This window comes from Schistocerca cancellata, chromosome 3, assembly GCF_023864275.1.
Source record: "Schistocerca cancellata isolate TAMUIC-IGC-003103 chromosome 3, iqSchCanc2.1, whole genome shotgun sequence".
Taxonomy (NCBI): domain Eukaryota; kingdom Metazoa; phylum Arthropoda; class Insecta; order Orthoptera; family Acrididae; genus Schistocerca; species Schistocerca cancellata.
The window spans coordinates 86,834,503-86,854,684 of NC_064628.1; the positions used below are offsets into that span (position 1 = coordinate 86,834,503).

The following is a 20,182-nucleotide window of genomic DNA, read 5'->3' on the forward strand; positions in this document are numbered from 1 at the left end:
TTTAGTGCAGCATTCAATAAAAGTTACTTGGCCTGCAATAACAATTTGCCATTTACTTTCTGAAATCCCTTCATACGAAAAATTTTCTGAGTGTATTTTCATACATAATAATTAAATAACATGCATTTCTGTATTTAAGATGATAGTTTATAAATGAAATCTAACAAAGGAATCCCTGACAGCATGTCATTGTCAGGATAAAAATCGTACACAAGTCTTTATGTAGCATATAGCCTACATGTCATTTGAATGGATCACAATATTATTTTTTTAAAAGGGTTCAAATGGCTCTGAGCACTATGAGACTTAACATCTATGGTCATCAGTCCCCTATAACTTAGAACTACTTAAACCTAACTAACCTAAGGACAGCACACAACACCCAGTCATCACGAGGCAGAGAAAATCCCTGACCCCGCCGTGAATCGAAACCGGGAACCCGGGCGTGGGAAGTGAGAACGCTACCGCACGACCACGAGCTGCGGACTATTTTTTTTAAATTAGGATTTTAGTCTTATTTTGTATCAGAACAACACAGTGACCACAAACATAAACTTCTCATGCATAAAATCTAAAAAGCTCAGGGCTTAGGAAGTAAAACTGTTCACGGCTGTATAGCGAGATAACTGGAAACATTATTGTAATAACAGAAAATATTGTTACACATAGGGTAATGTTTTTTAAGCCGATGTAAATGTGATCAAGCGGACAACTTCATTTTCACTCTTGTTAGTTACGCCTGTGTCACCCGGAGCGACTTTTGTCGCTGCTGCCGCTCGCGGGCGCCACTATTCGTGGTCGCCACTCCATGTGCAGCCGCTACTGCCTGGTCACACTGAGCTGCTGGTTTGTATCAGTTGGTAGCAGCTAGCGGAGTGCCGTTCAAATCTCATTCCTCGTTTGTAATGTCGAACAAACCAATCCATATAGTTCTGAAACGACTGGTTCGCTTGGCTTGTGATGAATCCGCTTCTTTGAACCAAATTAATTTGGGGTTATACAGGATGGTCCACTGATAGTGACTGGGCCAAATACCTCACGAAATAGGCATCAAACGAAAAAACTACAAAGAACGAAAGTCGTCTAGCTTGAAGGGGGAAACCAGATGGCGCTATGGTTGGCCTGCTAGATGGCGCTGCCATAGCTCAAACGGATATCAACTGCGTTTTTTTAAATAGGAACCCCAATTTTTTATTACATATTCGTGCAGTACATTAAGAAATATTAATGTTTTAGTTGGACCACTTTTTTCGCTCTGTGACAGATTGCGCTGTAATAGTCACAAACATATAAGTACGTGGTATCACGTAACATTCCACCAGTGTGGACGGTATTTGTTTCGTGATACACTACCCGTGTTAAAATGGACCATTTACCAATTGCGGATAAGGTCGATATCGTGTTGATGTATGGCTATTGTGATCAAAATGCCCAACGGGCGTGTGCTATGTATGCTGCTCGGTATCCAGGACGACATCATCCAAGTGTCCGGACCGTTCGCCGGACAGTTACCTTATTTAAGGAAACAGGAAGTGTTCAGCCACATGTGAAACGTCAACCACGACCTGCAACGAATGATGATGCCCAAGTAGGTGTTTTAGCTGCTGTCACGGCTAATCCGCACATAAGTAGCAGACAAATTGCGCGAGAATCGGGAATCTCAAAATCGTCGGTGTTGAGAATGCTACAACATCGATTGCACGCGTACCATATTTCTATGCACCAGGAATTGCATGGCGACAACTTTGAACGTCGTGTACAGTTCTGCCACTGGGCACAAGAGAAATTATGGGACAATGACAGATTTTTTGGATGCGTTCTATTTAGCGACTAAGCGTCATTCACAAACAGCGGTAACGTAAACCGGCATAATATGCACTAATGGGCAACGGAAAATCCACGATGGCTGCGACATGTGGGACATCAGCGACCTCAGCGGCTTAATGTTGAGGCATTATGGGAGGAAGGATAATTGGCCCCCATTTTATCGATGGCAATCTAAATGGTGCAATGTATGCTGATTTCCTACGTAATGTTCTACCGATGTTACTACAAGATGTTTCACTGCATGGCAGAATGGCGATGTGCTACCAACATGATGGATGTCTGGCACATAGCTCGCGCGCGGTTGAAGCGGTACTGAATAGCATATTTCATGACAGGTGTATTGGTCGTCGAAGCACTATACCATGGCCCGCACGTTCACCGGATCTGACGTCCCCGAATTTCTTTCTGTGGGGAAAGTTGAAGGATATTTGCTATCGAGATCCACCGACAACGCCTGACAACATGCGTCAGCGCATTGTCAATGCATGTACGAACATTACGGGAGGCGAACTACTCGTTGTTGAGAGGAATGTCGTTGCACGTATTGCCAAAGGCATTGAGGTTGACGGACATCATTTTGAGCATTATAAATAACAGATTTCAACTATCAGTCATCCTTTGGAATTTTTATTGGCAGATCTAGATCTAGATAAAAATTCCAAAGGACGACTGATTGCTGAAATCTATTATTTACAAGTCAAAACAATGGTCGCTGTGTGCAACAGCCTCTGAATGGAGGATAACCTGATTTTAAGCATTTCTTGCATTAATGGGGTATTTACAGGTAATCACGCTGTAACAGCATGCGTTCTCAGATATGATAAGTTCACAAAGGTACATGTATCACATTGGAACAATCGAAATAAAATGTTCAAACGTATCTACAAAATGTATTTTAATTTAAAAAACCTACCTGTTACCAACTGTTCGTCTAAAATTGTGAGCCATATGTTTGTGACTATTACAGCGCCCTCTATCACAAAGCGAAAAAAGTGGTCCAACTAAAACATTCATATTTCCTTACGTACTACACGAATATGTAATAAAAAATGGGGGGTTCCTATAAAAAAAAAACGCAGTTGATATCCGTTTGACCTATGGCGCCATCTAGCGGGCCAACTATAGCGCCATCTGGTTTCCCTCTTCAAGCTAGACAAGTTTCGTTCTTTGTAGTTTTTTCGTTTGACGCTTATTTCGTGAGATATTTGGCCCGGTCACGATCAGTGGACCACCCTGTATACATTTTCAGCTCTCTTGCCAATTTTCAATTATTTCATCACTTACTTTAATTCATTTTGTCCTTAATGTTGTTAATTTTTTCTCAGACGATCCGCAGAGGGAAAGCTCAGTCCAATTTCATTCAGTTCTGAAAGTTGTCTTCTACAACTACACTAAAAATAAATAAGAAATAATAATAAAACCATTACTCTACGTGAAGGAGTTATCTGAAAGGGACAGAAATCGGTGGATGTGTGTGACGCACATGTGCAAACAAACAAATAATCACAATTTTATAAAAATTGGATGATTTATTGAACAGAAAGGGCTTCACAAACTGATCAAGTCAATAAGGCGTTAGTCCACCTCTGGCCCTTATGCAAGCAGTTATTTGTCTTGGCACTGATTGACACAGTTGTTCGATGTCCTCTTGCGGGATATCGTGCCAAATCCTGTCAACTTGTCGCATTAGACCACCACTTCGCTGGTCATCGGGGTTCAGCTCGAAGCACGACTCTTCACTGAAGACAATTCCACATCAGTCAATGAGTTTCAGGCTGACGACATCTCTGGAGATGCTCCGGACAGCGGTTGGATACCAACCTGACTGTCGTTCGCCATACGACTCGACGACCCGGAGTGATGTTTTGGGGTGCCATTTCTTTTCATAGCAGGACTCCTTTGGGTGTCACGAAAGGCACCCATAGAGCATAGCGTGCGTCGATGGTATTCTACACCCCGTTTTGTTGCCCTTCGTGTCAAGCCACCCCGGGCTTACATTTCTACATCTACATCTACATCTACATGATTACTCTGCAATTCACATTTAAGTGCTTGGCAGAGGGTTCATCGAACCACAATCATACTATCTCCCTACCATTCCACTCCCGAACAGCGCACGGGACAAACGAACATCTAAACCTTTCTGTTCGAGCTCTGATTTCTCTTATTTTATTTTGATGATCATTCCTACCTATGTAGGTTGGGCTCAACAAAATATTTTCGCATTCGGAAGAGAAAGTTGGTGACTGAAATTTCGTAAATAGATCTCGCTGCGACGAAAAACGTCTTTGCTTTAATGACTTCCATCCCAACTCGCGTATCATATCTGCCACACTCTCTCCCCTATTACGCGATAATACAAAACGAGCTGCCCTTTTTTGCACCCTTTCGATGTCCTCGGTCAATCCCACCTGGTAAGGGTCCCACACCGGGCAGCAATATTCTAACAGAGGACGAACGAGTGTAGTGTAAGCCGTCTCTTTAGTGGACTTGTTGCATCTTCTAAGTGTCCTGCCAATGAAACGCAACCTTTGGCTCGCCTTCCCCACAATATTATCTATGTGGTCTTTCCAACTGAAGTTGTTCGTAATTTTTACACCCAGGTACTTAGTTGAATTGACAGCCTTGAGAATTGTACTATTTATCGAGTAATCGAATTCCAACGGATTTCTTTTGGAACTCATGTGGATCACCTCATACTTTTCGTTATTTAGCGTCAACTGCCACCTGCCACACCATACAGCAATCTTTTCTAAATCGCTTTGCAACTGATACTGGTCTTCGGATGACCTTACTAGACGATAAATTACAGCATCATCTGCGAACAACCTAAGAGAACTGCTCAGATTGTCACCCAGGTCATTTATATATATCAGGAACAGCAGAGGTCCCAGGACGCTTCCCTGGGGAACACCTGATATCACCTCAGTTTTACTCGATGATTTGCCATCTATTACTACGAACTGCGACCTTCCTGACAGGAAATCACGAATCCAGTCGCACAACTGAGACGATACCCCATAGGCCCGCAGCTTGATTAGAAGTCGCTTGTGAGGAACGGTGTGAAAAGCTTTCCGGAAATCTAGAAATACGGAATCAACTTGAGATCCCCTGTCGATAGCGGCCATTACTTCGTGCGAATAAAGAGCTAGCTGCGTTGCACAAGAACGATGTTTCCTGAAACCATGCTGATTACGTATCAATAGATCGTTCCCCTCGAGGTGATTCATTATGTCTGAATACAGTATATGCTCCAAAACCCTACTGCAAACTGACGTCAATTATATAGGTCTGTAGTACGATGGATTACTCTTACTACCCTTCTTAAACACTGGTGCGACCTGCGCAATTTCAGTAAGATAATGCCCGCCCACAAATGGTGAAAGTTTCTCCTGTTTGTCTTTGTGTTTGGAAGACCCTACCTTGGCCAGCAAGGTCGCAGGATCTCTCCCCAACTGAGAACGTTTGGACCATTATGGGCAGGGCCCGCCAATCTGCTAGGGATTTTAACGATCTAATGCGCAAATTCGACAGAATTTGGCATGGCGTCCGTCAGGAGGACATCCAACATCTCTGTCAATCAATGCAAAGCCCAATAACTGCATGCATAAGGACCACAAATGGACCAATGCGTCACTGACTTGCTCAATTTGTAAAGCTCTTTCTCTTCAATGAACCATCCAATTTTTCTAAAACTGTATTATTTGGTTGTCTGTACATGCACATCACATCCACCAATTTCCATGTCATTCGCATAATTCCTTGGTAGTGTGTGTGTGCATGTGTGTGTCTTTTTTTTTTTTTTTTTTCTTAGAGAGCATTTTGCTGTGCATTCTTCTTCATGGAATTATTGTTGCTTGTGTCCCACAGCCCTTCATATTTCGGATAAACATAAAAAAAAAAAAAATTCAGAGCTGCCAGACGAGAAGACATCTGCGCTTGGTAGCTGCGACTAGCTCACATGACTAATAGAACTCAACATGCTCCATTCGAGTCACCGCTAGTTTTTAGTTGCTGCTAGTCGCGTCAGTAGCAGGGAGTACGTTGTCACACGGAGCGATTATTCAAGTAGCAGCGACAAAAATCGCCTCATGACACAGTCTTTAGACCTCCTTGTCGAAGACTTCATTATAGAACTGACCATTACGAAGGTAAAAATCAAATGCGGCTTCTTCGGGGAACGTTTGTGACATTTATTTGGACGGATGATCGAACACTGGCTCCATACAGCAATTCTGAAGTCCTTACCGGAAGAAAACTTGAATGCAAAATTTTAATTTGTGCCTCAGATGTGCATCACACCCAAAAACTAGACCCGGTGCGAAGCCATGTAATTGTTCTGCTGCTAAGAAAATAAACATATGTCATCGGCCCAGGTGTACATAATGTTGCTGCGGTCTCTAAAAAGACGATGGCAGAAAAAATTTAAAGAAAATGTTATTTCGATGTATTTATAATCAAAGAGTACACAACAGCAAAGGATAGAAATCTGCGTGTTAACCACACGGAGGAGCCGTTAGAGGTGAAACATATCCGGTCACCAACTTGAAGTTTCTATCAAATTTTGGTCTTTATTTCACCTCAAGCCTACGTGTTCTATCCATTCTCTGCCTCCCTCCAGGCTCCATTACCACTGGTATAAGTGATACGTTGGCTTTTTTTCCCATCTTTCATTCCCTGCCCAATAGTGGAGGGTAGGCTGTTGTACAACTTCACTATCAGCCGAATCGGAGCGAGATAGTAGCTTCTCAGAAGATTTCCCAATTGGAAACGTTTGGGAGAGCATTTCGAGTTCCAGAAATCACCTGATAACTGAAGTCACCTTCTCACAAACCTCGGTCAGCTCTGAGAATGTATTAATATTTTTGTTTCTTGGACAATGGTTTCCGGGAACGGGGAGTTGCTTCTTCACAGAGAGCTGCCAACACCGTTTAGTGCCACTGATCTGCCCAAAAGTCTACGTTCCCAAACATCTAATTAAATCACGTTCAAGTCACTCCTGTCAGGATGTCAGTCTATAGCCAATACAGATTTCGCCGTCTAATCAATGTCCGAAAGATCACATAACTGGAAGTAGTACTTTTCCACATTGGTACCCTCAGGGCTCACACCTAAAGTATTCGGGGGCGGACAGCAAGAGAGCGCCCTGGATATTGTTTTACTGCTTACCTCTATTCTCAATGTAAGGTACCGCCTAGCATTTGCTGGTATATGTGTTATTCATCTTACAGCGAGGTGAGCCTCTCGATCTGATGCCACTTCTGCATCTTACATGTCACTGTTGCTGCTTTCAAATAGCGGATTTTCATTTGACCCTATGAGGATATGTGTCCCCCAGTGTAAAATTTGTATTAAAAAAAGGCCCGAGGCTTTCGCCGGCAACCAAGCTGAAGATCTTGATATCAAGAACCACCAACAATAGCCACTACACATTTGTTGTAGTATGTTGCGTGGCCTATACGTACTTGCCTGTGGACAACAATCACAACCCACTCGCTAATTTGTAGTAAGTTCCTATGGGACCAAACTGCGAAGGTCAGTCAGTCCCTAGGCTTACACACTACTTAATCTAACTTAAACTAACTTACGCTAAGGACAACACACACACCCATGCCCAAAAGAGGACTCGAACCACTGATGGGGGAAGTTGCTCGAACCGTGATAAGGCGACTCAGACCACTTGGCTAACCCGTGTGGCCCACTCGCTAACTAAGGAGTTGTTTGACAAAAGGCTGTTACACACTGAAGCACCAAAGAAACAGGTTTAGGCACGCGTATTCAAATAGGGAGATACGTTAACAGGCATAATACGGCGCTGCATTTGGCAACACCTATGTAAGACAAGTGTCTGACACAGTTGTTAGATCGCATACTGCTGCTACAATGGCAGGTTATCAAGATTTAGCTGAGTTTGAATGCAGTGTTATAGTCAGCGCATGAGTGATGGGACACTGCATCTCTGAGGCAGCGATGAAGTGGGGATTTTCCATACCACCATTTCACAAGTATACCGTGAATATCAGGAATCCTGTAAAGATCAAATCTCCAACATCGCTGCGGCCAGAAAAAGATCCTGCAAAAATGGGACCAATGACGGCTGAGGAGAATCGTTCAACGTGACAGAAGTGCAACCCTTCTGCAAATTGCTGCAGATTTCAATGTTGGGCCATCACCAAGTATCAGCGTGCGAACCATTCTACAAAACATCATCGATATGGGCTTTCGGAGCTGAACGCCCACTCGTGTACCCTTGATGACTGCGCAATACAAAATTTTATGCCTCGCCTGTGCCCGTCAACAATGACATTGGATTGTTGATGACTGAAAACATATTGCCTGGTGAGACGAATCTCGTTTCAAATTGTATTGAGCAGATGGATGTGTACGGGTATGGAGGCAACCTCACGAATCCATGGACCCTGCATGTCAGCAGGGGACTGTTCAAGCTGGTGGAGAATCTGTAACGTGTGTGGTGTGTGCAGATGGAGTGATATGGGACCCATGATACGTCTAGATGCGACTCTGACAGGTGACACGTATGTAACCATCCTATCTGATCCCCTGCATCCATTCATGTGCATTCCGATGGACTTGGGCAATTCCAGCAGGACAATGCGACACCCCACAGATCCAGAATTGCTCCAGAGTGACTCCCGGAACACAATATTCTGAGTTTAAACACTTCTCCTGGCCACCAAACTCCCCAGGCATGAACTTTATCGAGCATATCTGGCATGTCTAGAAAAATGCTGTTCAGAAGATATCTCCAGCCCCTCGTACACTTACGGATTTATGGGCAGCCCTGCAGGACGCATGGTGTCAATTCCCTCCAGAACTAATTAGTCGAGTCCATGCCACATCGAGTTGCGGCACTTCTGCGTGCTCGCGAGGGCCCTACACGATATTAGGCAGGCGTACTAGACTTTTGGCTCTTCAGTGTAAATATTGATGATTTGGTAGAATACCGTCAATGTTTGGTCGTCTCCGGCGGTCAAAATTTTGCTATTAAAATGATCACACTTGAGCTGCTGGGGTTTCGTTACATTTTTCCCCGGTGGCTTTCTGCTTTTATGGCAACTTAAACTCCAAATAGGAGGGGCTAGGGGGGCGATTTTTAAAGGGTAAAAATCCACGTGTTTGAAATTGCCAGTGCTCATGAAGCTAAAAAGATCGACATCAGAGTGACACCTCCAATAGTTTCTCTTCAACTACTAAAAAAAAACACCAGTGCAGTAAAAATTCATATATTTGAACAGGCACTGCTGGAAGCGTAGATTGTCACATTGTTAGACGGAAACAGAGAATGAAACAAACACTAGTAGAATACAGAAACAGTCGCCTTCAGAACAATCGGTATAAATGATTCAGACAATACAAGCTACAACTTCCCTACTACAACATCTACAGTGAATAGACGTCAGATCATCTCAATCCGCCGTTCGGAATTCTTATACACTACATTTACAGCATCTGCGAACCCGTGCTACAGTGTCACTGTCATAATACATCAGGACACAGATTATGTCTTGTTTAGATTATGCATGTCCATAAAAGTGAAAACAAGTTTGGAAAAGAGAGAGACTTTGGTTTCACCTTCATATAAATTCCTTAGAACAAAGATAAGCCTCAGATTTTGGGCAACTATTTGCCGAATAAACTCGATAGAAAGGAAATAATCACTGCTGCACTTAACAACGATTCGCGAAGAAAACGTATGTCGATTTTTGTGGTACGTATTGTTGAACGATTTGCTGTCATTTTCATTGTGAAAAAGTATGAATATTATATCACGGAACCACAGTCTTGAAGAATAATTAAATGCACTTCAGTAGCGAAGTTCATCGTTTACACTCCCCAATATTTACGATGACAAACCACAGAAGTACAAATATTTTTCCGTTTTCCTTGTGTAAATGATGTTCTTTCTCTCTGTTGTAGCGCCTCACACAGTGTTACCGAAGCAAACCGTTGTGGAAACTATACTAGTTACAACAATAATAAGGTGCTAATTATAGCTAATTTGAAGTCTTTAGCGCTTAAAGAGCAATTCATAAACTTGATGTCACTTACCTGCTAAAAAAGCTGGAAATCCCCTTTCGTTTGAATTTTGCTGGGCCAGTTTCTTCACATGCACTTAATTCACTTGAACTGAGACTCTCGTGATCTGCTCCACTATGAATTCTTGATTCCTCGTCCACTGCACTGTTGTCTTCATTCATAGAAGGCGAAGCGTCACTTAAACTGGAAACTATACTAGAAAAAGAACTAGCATCTGTATGTGACTGGCAATTTTCGTACGTTCCCAACCGTTGAAGAGTACTACATGGTGATTCAAAGCTTACTGTGTCCTCACGATCCACATTAAGTTCATTTTTTATTTTTGTTTCACAATTACACCCTCCTGCCACTGGTTTTGGACGGCAGATGTTAGCTTCATAATCTGAATGACAACACTGTTTCACGGGCGAAGTGTGAACATAATTTTCTTTCTTTTGACTTTCACCTGTACATATTATATGCAACTGTCTAGTTACTGGACTATATGCCAGTGGTATAGACTGCAACATTTGTGTTAATGGAACAGATGCTGTTGATGCATTTGCGTCTGAAATCTCACAACTGTTTGCACTAAATTTGGAACTGTCACAAAAAGTGGAATATGCGTTTGTTACAGGGACTGTTCGACAGCTTACATTCTCATGCATATTATCTACACTATCAATGCAGCCATTAGGTACCAGACATAAGACACTGGACGTTGTTACAGCGCTGTGCTGGCAGTTTCTATCCTTATGGACTACTGTAGATCCTTCACCTGTTGAGATGTTCGAACTGGGCAAGTCAGTGTGCAGGATTTCGTTTTGCTGCTCTGGCTGCGAGAGAGACTCGGTCGTAGTGCTGACACCAATCTTTTCAGTTCCTCTCTCTGGCCACGTCCTGAACCAAGCTTCATTCGATTTTAGGATATCTGGCTTTAATGTACTCGCAGCAACATTAGCATTTTCAGATGAGAGCACTTCGCTGCTCACATGATTGTGGTCCTGGGTTAGAAACGAAGGTTTCTTTACGGTGTCTAAACAGTCAGGCAGACTCTGACTTCTTGAATTGTCACTGACATTATGAAGCACCTTGTTAACATATTGGAAGGACTGGTCCATTTTCGCTAAAGAGTTTCTCAGGGGATCAAAACTGCTTTCCTTCCTAGAAGAACTCGCAGCAGAGCAAGGCAGCACATCACAGGCGGTAAAGACGCGGGATGTCACACTATATCGAATTTGCGATCCTATGTCGTTACTACTTGTTAACGGAATGGATTTAGACGGCATATTATCACTTCTTAGGCTTGTAAAATAAAACCTTCGTTCTCACATTATTGCTTGTCATTTAATCTCTTTTGTTTCTAATATTTACAAACGGCAGCGCGCATAACATAACAACATCATGAACAACAACAACAAAACATGGGTTCTTTAACCTCCACTCGCAACACCCATCACAACTGACACATTACTGTCACATCTCGCAGTTATGCTTTGAGCTGAGGTTACAGACAATTCTGTCAGTGGTGCCAACTGCTAAAACGCATACTTTATATCCAACTAGTAATAAAAAAAGCGTTATGGATATGTATAGAGAAGTCTTATTCTTCTCTATTTTAAATCTCAAGCAACATAAAAGAGTAACTTAGGATGGGTCTTAGCTTGTCAATTACTATTTTTAATCAACCAGAATATTATTGAGATACTTCATCTCCTACTTGGAATGTTAAGGAACCCATTTCTCACGACTTCGATATATCTCTTAAATTTAGAGGAACAACTAAAAGCATTACAAATTTGAACTCGCAAAATATGTAGTGTGTAGAATATCAGTATGTGTTTTCAAAATGGGTTTTATAATCAGTAAATAGTAGCACTCATTCGTATGTATTATTATTTACAAACAGATCTATATCGTCAGACGAATAATTGCCCACAAATTAGTCGCTGGCGTGATTGTTCTTTGTACGAAATGTTTGTTGTGACCACTGCGTCGCTATGCTCCTTGTAGGTTACTTCCGGTGAGATCGATCGCAACGCCAATGGTTCCGAAGTAGTAGTCCGTATTTCAACTGTAGGGACGCTCAGTAATTGTTTGTGTACGTGTTCATCATATGTGGGTAAGTTGTTTGTTGTAACACATTTACTATTATATTTGCTAAACCAATAATGATTCGTAGACCGGTATCACGCATCTTGTAATGCATTGCAGCTTACGTTGCTTACTTTGTGAACGAGTTGCTTTGGCAATCCTGCCGGCATCCATTTTCTTCATGAATTGGTTTTGTGTGAGAGCACGTGTGTAAAAAGGTATACATCCAGTGTACGCAGTAACGCGCGCAGCGTATCTTCTTTTGACATTTTCTCTGAAGTGTTAGTGAAATAAGTTTACGTCTTGTTGCAGTTAAGGCAGCAGAAATGAACCAAGAAAAGTTGAAGAAACTACAGGCCCAGGTGCGGATTGGAGGGAAAGGCACACCGCGAAGGAAGAAGAAGGTTGTTCATGCAACCGCAGCTACTGATGACAAGAAGTTGCAAAGTTCGTTGAAGAAGCTTTCAGTAAATACTATACCGGGCATCGAAGAAGTAAATATGATCAAAGATGACGGTACTGTAATTCACTTTAATAATCCTAAAGCCCAAGCGTCTTTAGCGGCCAATACATTTGCCATCACTGGCCTTGGAGAAACAAAGCAAATTACAGAAATGTTACCGGGTATTCTAAGTCAGTTGGGCACTGAAGGTTTGACTCAATTAAAGCGCCTGGCATCGAGTGTGGCAAACAGTGCTGCAGGCGGCAAAGCTAGCATTGAAGAAGACGACGAAGTTCCTGAACTTGTTGAGAACTTCGATGAGGCAAGTAAGGAAGAGGTTGCAGTAATATCAGATAAATCCAAGGGGAAGGACGCAGATGGATCCGCAGGTGACGGAAAACAGGAAGAAAAATCCAAAGAAAATAAGGCGGAAGCAACAAACAAGGACAAGGAGAATTGAAGAATCTGAAGGCTCAGTTATTTTGCCGTGAAGAGGTATTCTTAATTTATTTAAAATCCTTCTCTACTAAACTTCGAAATTATTCGTTTGTTTCTATTGTCTCGTAGTTAATGTTACTGTTATGATTTTCCTGGAACCACTATCTTTGCATGTAGTTTTTTACATTAAATGCTTAAAAATATAGAATAGCGTGTATACGGTGACTATATTTATTTGCATTACCTGTAGAGTTGACTTCTAAGTGTAGCTACAGTTCAATAATTGTTAGAATTTAGTCATGGCCTTTTCGGTCCCAGAAACACTCCTTGATACTTAGATCTGAGTAGTGTAGTCTCTTCGGTTTAACTTTTTAATCAAATATTTTAAGGATACAATGATTAATAACTATGGGGGACACTAAATGTGTTTCCGTTTTTCTCAATTCACAACTGCTAAGATTGTTGGTTGGAGTGAACATCTTAGTCTGTATCAAAGTAAATTTAGGAAAATGAGTTTACAACAGTGTCAGTTGGCTTTTTCTGTTGAGTTACTCAAAAGACACAGTAACAGTATACTGAACCTTGTGTTTGTGTGCGGTGGAAAGTTAAAAATTGAATGGTTTCTGCATTTGCAAGCAGTGAAGGCAATGTCATTGGAAGTTACATTATGGTGTATAGTTGCAAGCAGCAGCCAGAAACAGTGTTGTCGTAAGGATATTGGTTAATGTGTATATTAGTCCGTGCATCCTGTATCATTTGTTGGATTATGATTAGCCTAGTACATTCTTAATTGAAAATCATCAAATCTCTAAAAATTATTTTATGGTGATGTACATGGTAAATGAAATAATTAACATAGATGGGTTTGTTAAATTGTTGTCCATTGTAGTAGGAAATGACAAAGATTAGACGTTATGAAGGACATTTAAATTGGCAAATGGCATTGCATTTTAGCAAGGCAGAATATTAAGTAGTTATGAATAAAAAATTGTATTGATGGGTTTGAACGGCTGTCTGTAGTGGTAGACAGTAGTTATTGCAGTCCCCTCTCTAATTATTAGGCGCAACATTTAGTTCCTTAGTGTGTCCTACTGATATCTTGGTTTTTGGCTGCAGTGTAGGGGAGGTTATAAGCTATCAGTTTGGTTGTGATTTAGTGAAACCACTTCATGTGAATACAAAATAAATGGTCTGAAGCAGTTCCCAGGTTTACATTCTCTTCATATTTACTGCACTTCACATTTTAAGTGATTAATACCTTAAGGTAAATTCAAAAAAGCTGCATTACACATGAGACTAATCTGAGTTTTGGTGCATTTTTTATTCATTTATGGTACATAATCTACTTGTAATATGTGGAAGGGGGGAGGGAGGATATTTATGTAAGACATGATATAGAAATGTTGACATTCCAAAAGGAACATCAGATGTGAGGGACAGTGATTGTGCAAGTCATTGCTGTTTGTTTCAGGGCATTACAGAAGTGTCAGATTCCACCTGTCTGCTTTGCCCCATGACACCATCAGTATGGCAGAAACGGCTACTTCCAATACATACAAAATGACAATGTCACTACATACACATGCCAACAAATGCGAACAAAAACAAAAGCAGACAGGTGGAATCAGATGCCATTAATTCGAAATGTGCACTTGGGTCTCAACCTAACAACCACCTTGGAAACTGCTACATATTCCATACTCCATATGGGTCGACAGAAGCGTCCGATCCCACGCGTCTGCTTTGACCCGCGACGTAAGGGTGTTGTCGTGTGTGACGTCATGACGGCGCGGAGTTTGGTTTGAGTGTGGCTGTCTCCAGTTCTATTTTATCTTATTTTATTTACTTTTCTGATCTGTTCGTTCTATCTCGTGAGATTTTTTTTTTTTTTTTTTAATTTAAAAACGCTTATTACTTATTTTAATTATCTGTTTCCTCCAATTTCTGTTTTAGTTTATATTTATCTTTCTGATCTGTTCGTTCTATCCCGTGAGATTTTTTTTTAAAAAGACAAAAAACACTAATCAGCTACTGAAGCATCTCTATCTTCTATGGGTTGCAGGGGTTACGACCCCTGGGGAGGTTGGTGGGTATTCATGCATGGCTGTCTTCACTTACATGTTGTAGCTACGCAAGGCGTCTAAATTTGTTTATATTTAGTTTGCCGCCCCCCCACCCAAAACACCCCATTTCCCGCGCTTGTCCCGTTAGTGTCATTAGGCTTCTTGAGGAAAGTATGTGTGTGTGTTTTTGTTTCCACCATATTTGTGACGGCATGGGTCAAAGCAGACGGGCGGGATCGGACGCTTCCGTATTTCCCTCCATATATCACTAGAAATCAGTTTCCTCTAATTTTTTTCGGAATTAATATCTCGACAAACTCTATTTAATATCCAATGTTTTTCAGCAAGAGGCACATCATCTGTGAGGATTCAAAACTAGTTAGATCATTTGAAAAAGGTGCTACCACAGCTAGCCTTTCGTCTATACAAATACAGAAGTGTAGCTACAAATTGCAGAGAGGGTTGTTGTAATAAACATGCTGTGAGTTATCTCAAAGGTGCTGCAATTGTGGAGATAAATAGAAGCTTTTAAGTAGTTTTTGTAGCAAAATGGTGAGTGTGCCATGTTACGCAAATAGCTTCTGTTTGGAAGCTGTGTGAGACAAACTACATACTGTGTACTTATAGTTTTCCTCGTGATAAACTGTCTTACATACAGCAACCTTCTAGTATACCTGATGATAAATTGTGTTATGTCAGTAACTGATTTAAAAATTTGTGTGCATACAATGCTCAGATTTTTGGACACGGCAACTCGTAGAAGGAACATCATTCACAGTTCCGTGTCATCAGAGAGAGTAATGCCTCTACATAAGGGTTATGCAGACTTACCCATTATTTGTACAGTGTAACGTGCAGCCATCTTAATGAGTACCTTGAAGATGTGCTGTGAGTTCCCAACAGATAGCTTGCCTGTTTAAAGTATCTTTAAATTTTGTTGAAGCTGATAGTTATGAGGGGACTCATTGGAAGTTTTAATCTTCCATAGTTCAGTTTGCACAGTGCTTTACTCATTAATATTCACATTCATCTGATTTTCTTTTTTTTGTTGTGAGCAAAGCTGCTCAACAATTAAAGCACTAGACAGTTCAAAAGGAAAGTGTTTCAAATCACATGTCTAGCCATCCGGAGTTGTTTATTATTGGTTCTTAAATTTAGGCCCAGGGTGGATACTTCAAAAAAGGCATATCAGGTTTCCTTCTCCATCTTTGCTCCATCTGAATTTCTGGTCCACCTCAAATGACCTAAAAGTAAACTGTTTTTTTAATGCCAGTCTTAATTTCTGTTTCCTTCTTTTTAAGTGTAGCCTTGGAAAAATTATGAGGTTCACATTTTCCCGAGATATGTTTGTTCCCTAGTTATGAATATGTATAAATCTGATGGTTTTGGCCACTGGAGTTTCTTTTCCAGTTGCTGCAAGTTGCAAACCAATGAAACACTAGCCTATTATAGTGAAATAACACTATAATAAGCATTGATGAATGCTCTTTTGATTTCACTGTGATGTTAATTTCTGCTTGCATGTGTGTTTAGTCAGTCTCTTCTAATTTTGCTTTGATGCTTAGTTATGAAGAAAATTTTTTGCTGGCAATGCAAAAGGGAAGTGGAGGTGGCACCCTCCGTGCTAGTTGCCCTCCGAGCATGTATGCAGGGCATACCTTGATTTTGTAATAAAATGGAACACCTACCACTGTTCTTTTGACATTATTTACTATCTGGCTACCAGTTTTGGTGATTCAGTACACGACCTTCAGGTCTTAACTGGAATGGGGGGGGGGGGGGTGGTTAACTCCAATGGTAGACACAAATCCATCAGTGGGGCAACTGTATACTGGTTTCTGTTGACGGTAACGACGATGTTCTCTCTCCAGCCATCAGCTACCAACTGTAGCCATAAATAACATCAAAAGCATTGTTGTAGGTGTTCCATTTTGTTACGTAAGTGAATTTCCAAAGTCCCTCAAACCTTCAGTCAGGAGGATGTACATAAAAAATAGCTTGCTTCGCCTGATCTGTGCAGAATGAGTTTCAGAAAAATTGCCCATGTGATACGGAACTGACAACCATGTGCCAAGAGAAGTGTACTCGCCATTATCAAAGGAGGTGCAGAATACTGTGTTATCAGTGGAGAAACGGTAACAGTAGTATGTATCATTCAGGAGAGCTCAGTGCCTTTTGAAAGCGCACTATGATTGGATGCTACCTAAGAGTAACAAATTCATCAGGGACATTTCAGTCCTTATAAAGCTGCTAAAGTCGGCCATTAGTTATGTGGTTGTGAGGTGGAAATTTGAAGGAACAACCACAGCTGAAACTAGACCAGCTAGACCTCATGCACTGATGTACAGGGACTGTCGAACAGTGCTGCAGAGGGTGGTTGTAAAAAATCACTTGAAGTAAGTGGAAGGAATCGCTCAAGAGTTAAGACTGCTACCAGCAGTCCAGATATTGCAGTGATTGAGCACAGGGACTTAAATGAATGAGAAAGTGGTGAAGTAGCTCCTCAGAGCCACACATTTGTAGCCAGTGCTGAACGGTGCTTGAGATGATGGATGACTGAAAAAAAGTAATTTGCTGTGGTTAATTGCACAGTGTCATGAGGCAACCAGATGGAAGTTAGGGTTTTATAGAATGCTTTGAGGAAGTTGCCTTCCATTGTGTGTAGTTCCAAGAGTGAAATACGGAGGTGGTGGTGGTGGTGGTAGTACAGTATGGGGGTGTTTTCTTTTTTTTAAAAAATATGAATGCTGAGCAGTGGACACATTTAACAGCTTTGTGTACTTCGTACATTAGAGTAACAGTTTGGAGATTGGTTGTGCTAACATGGCAGTGCAGCCTTTCATAAAGCAGCATATGTGTGGCAATCTTTTGTGGACAGTAACAATCCTGAAATGGACTTACCTGAACACACACAAGAATATCTTTGGGATGTCAGAATGTCAACATTGTTCCAGACATCTCTTTGTCAGCTGTTGAAGGATAATGGGCTGCAGTTTCAAGCTCATTCAGACACCTAATTGAAAGTGTCTCCACAGAGGTCAAGCCATCATAAAGGGGAAGTGTGGACATCCCTCCTATTAATTTCCATTAGTAGGTGTCCGGATACTTAAGATAATGAAGCGTGCATAGTGCTTAGGCCTAAGGATGGCATTGTTTTGGTAGTCTAGCAAAAGCAGCTCTAAAAAAGATAGAAAAATATTTTTGCTTCAGATTGAAAGGAAGCACACACAGAAATCCAGCCAAATTTCCCCAGGCAAGAAAATGTGGACAGGGACAGGGATCATCATCTTATCACCCCTTCATTGTTTCTACTTTTATTAACCCCCATTGTGAAGCATATTTCAATGTCAGCTGGCTATTGAACCCTCATCTCTCGCCTGTGGGTTGACCCAAATTGAAATGTGACACTTATCGGCACTGAGCTAAGTGGTGAGATTTGTAGAATTTTTATTTCATGTCCCCCTTGCCCCTTCCACTTATATTTTGTCATTGTATTTGTTTGATCGCCCTTCACTGAAATATGACACTTCTCCTTAAGAAGCTACAATTTTCCTTCTGTTTTTATTTTCATTATTTATGTTAATGGCTCCCAGAGAATAATGCAAGCTTCGTTTTTCATTTCACTAACAGTGTATTAGAATTTAGTCTAGGACACTATCACTTGTATTGCCAGAACTGCAGACTGATGTGACATTGCACACAAATTATGATGAATGATGGTCATCCTGACTATTAAATTAGACTGAAAAAGATCTTACATTTGCCTGTTTTTGTTAAGTGGAAAGTAGTACTGCAGTTTGTGGAAAAATGTTTGTCATAAGTGCTTATAAAAGTGTGAGAAAGGGGTATTATGTGCTAGGTATCTTTGGTAGGGCACTTAAATGGTGTTAACATGGTTATGCAACAAGACTGGTAGCTTTCAAGAAACAGCGGAATGAAAGAAAACAGGTGGTCAAGGTGCACAAGTAGAAATTTGGACCACTTAAGGACAGTTTGGATATGTGCCAATATTTATATTAGCATTTGTATTTAGTATCATTATTGGGAGAGCAGAAACCTACTGAACTATAACTCACCAAGCCTTATTAATATGTCCTTTGTGTATTAATGTTAGTAAATAAATTTGTTCGCATGTCTTGAAATTTGAGCACAGCTAATAAGTAAGACTAACTTTATATAATTTCTCTGATTCAGTATTGAAAATTTCTTCTTGCATTTCATGTTGCAGTAGCTGTACCCCTGAATCCTCCAAGCAGCGGCAGCAGTCTTCATGGACATTTTGATGTGCATTTGCAACATCAGTTCTATAAAAATTTACTCTCATTGTATGTGAATAGAATCAAAATCAAAGTTTAATAAAAATAACTTTGAGTGATTGTATACTTGCTTGATATAATTGAAAGAAAAAAGTTAATTTTCATTTCTCTTACATGTTATAAAGCTCTTAAACTTCGGAGGAGAAATGTTGAGTTAGTGTCTTAAAGTTGTTTTGTATTCTTTAACCACACTATTTTATCAGCTGTTGAGCAAGTGAGACTTAACTAGCAGATTGTATAATAAAACTGATAAAAAAAGCTTTGTGATATATTGATTGCTATTTGCAGTTGTGATGTATTGCTGGTACTAATTTTCTTGGATTGCATATTGACACTTGTTTACCTCAACATAGTTTGGTAACGAGAGCATCAAAAGTGTCAATTTAGGTACATTCAGTTGAATTGGCAATGCCTAGTAACTATGTCAGCAGAGGTCTGTCAAAACTAAAATTAAGTTTTTTTTTAACTGTTTAGTAATGGGCAAAGGAAATGTGGTTTGTGAAGCTTTTGATGTAGTTGTTGCCGGCCAGAGTGGCCGAGCGGTTAAAGGCGCTACAGTCTGGAACCGCTACGGTCACAGGTTCGAATCCTGCCTCGGGCATGGATGTGTGTGATGTCCTTAGGTTAGTTAGGTTTAAGTAGATCTAAGTTCTAGGGGACTTATGACCACAGCAGTTGAGTCCCATAGTGCTCAGAGCCATTTGAACCATTTGATGTAGTTGTTCCATTAAATCAAATTGTGTCAAACACCTCAAGAACTACATCACCAGCATTATTATCGGACAGAGAAGTAGTACCAAGTAAAGGCAAGGATGCGGGGTGGGGGTGGGAGGGGGGTGAGGTAGGCTAGACCTGGAGGTATGGTGTGTATCTAACATTTTGGATGATGAATGGCAACTTGTATATAGCCATTAAAAAGTTCCAGCTGTGACTCAGTGAAAAACCTACACACAAGTTTTAAATAA

General features: G+C 40.9%; 2 protein-coding genes across 6 annotated transcripts in view; one reads left to right on the top strand and one right to left on the bottom strand.

The window, feature by feature from the left end:
* The window catches only part of LOC126177067 (TBC1 domain family member 12-like), a 337,379-nt gene extending 326,062 nt beyond the window's left edge, over window positions 1–11,317 (bottom strand). Inside the window, exon 1 of the mRNA XM_049924302.1 lies at window positions 9,898–11,317. Coding sequence (XP_049780259.1) covers window positions 9,898–11,153 — 1,256 coding nt within the window. The 5' untranslated portion in view covers window positions 11,154–11,317. The remainder of the gene's footprint in view (window positions 1–9,897) is intronic.
* LOC126177068 (transcription factor BTF3 homolog 4-like) overlaps window positions 1–19,281 on the top strand; it is a 40,939-nt gene extending 21,658 nt beyond the window's left edge. Inside the window, exons 1-4 of one of the 5 annotated variants that reach the window (XM_049924308.1) lie at window positions 11,873–11,986; window positions 12,079–12,176; window positions 12,254–12,895; window positions 19,130–19,281. In XM_049924308.1, coding sequence (XP_049780265.1) covers window positions 12,285–12,860 — 576 coding nt within the window. In that variant the 5' untranslated portion in view covers window positions 11,873–11,986; window positions 12,079–12,176; window positions 12,254–12,284 and the 3' untranslated portion in view covers window positions 12,861–12,895; window positions 19,130–19,281. Of the gene's footprint in view, window positions 1–11,844; window positions 11,987–12,078; window positions 12,177–12,253; window positions 12,896–19,129 lie in introns of those variants that run through there. The other 4 variants (XM_049924307.1, XM_049924306.1, XM_049924305.1 and 1 more) reach the window with 4 other exon arrangements.
* The last annotated feature ends 901 nt before the right edge of the window (window positions 19,282–20,182 follow it).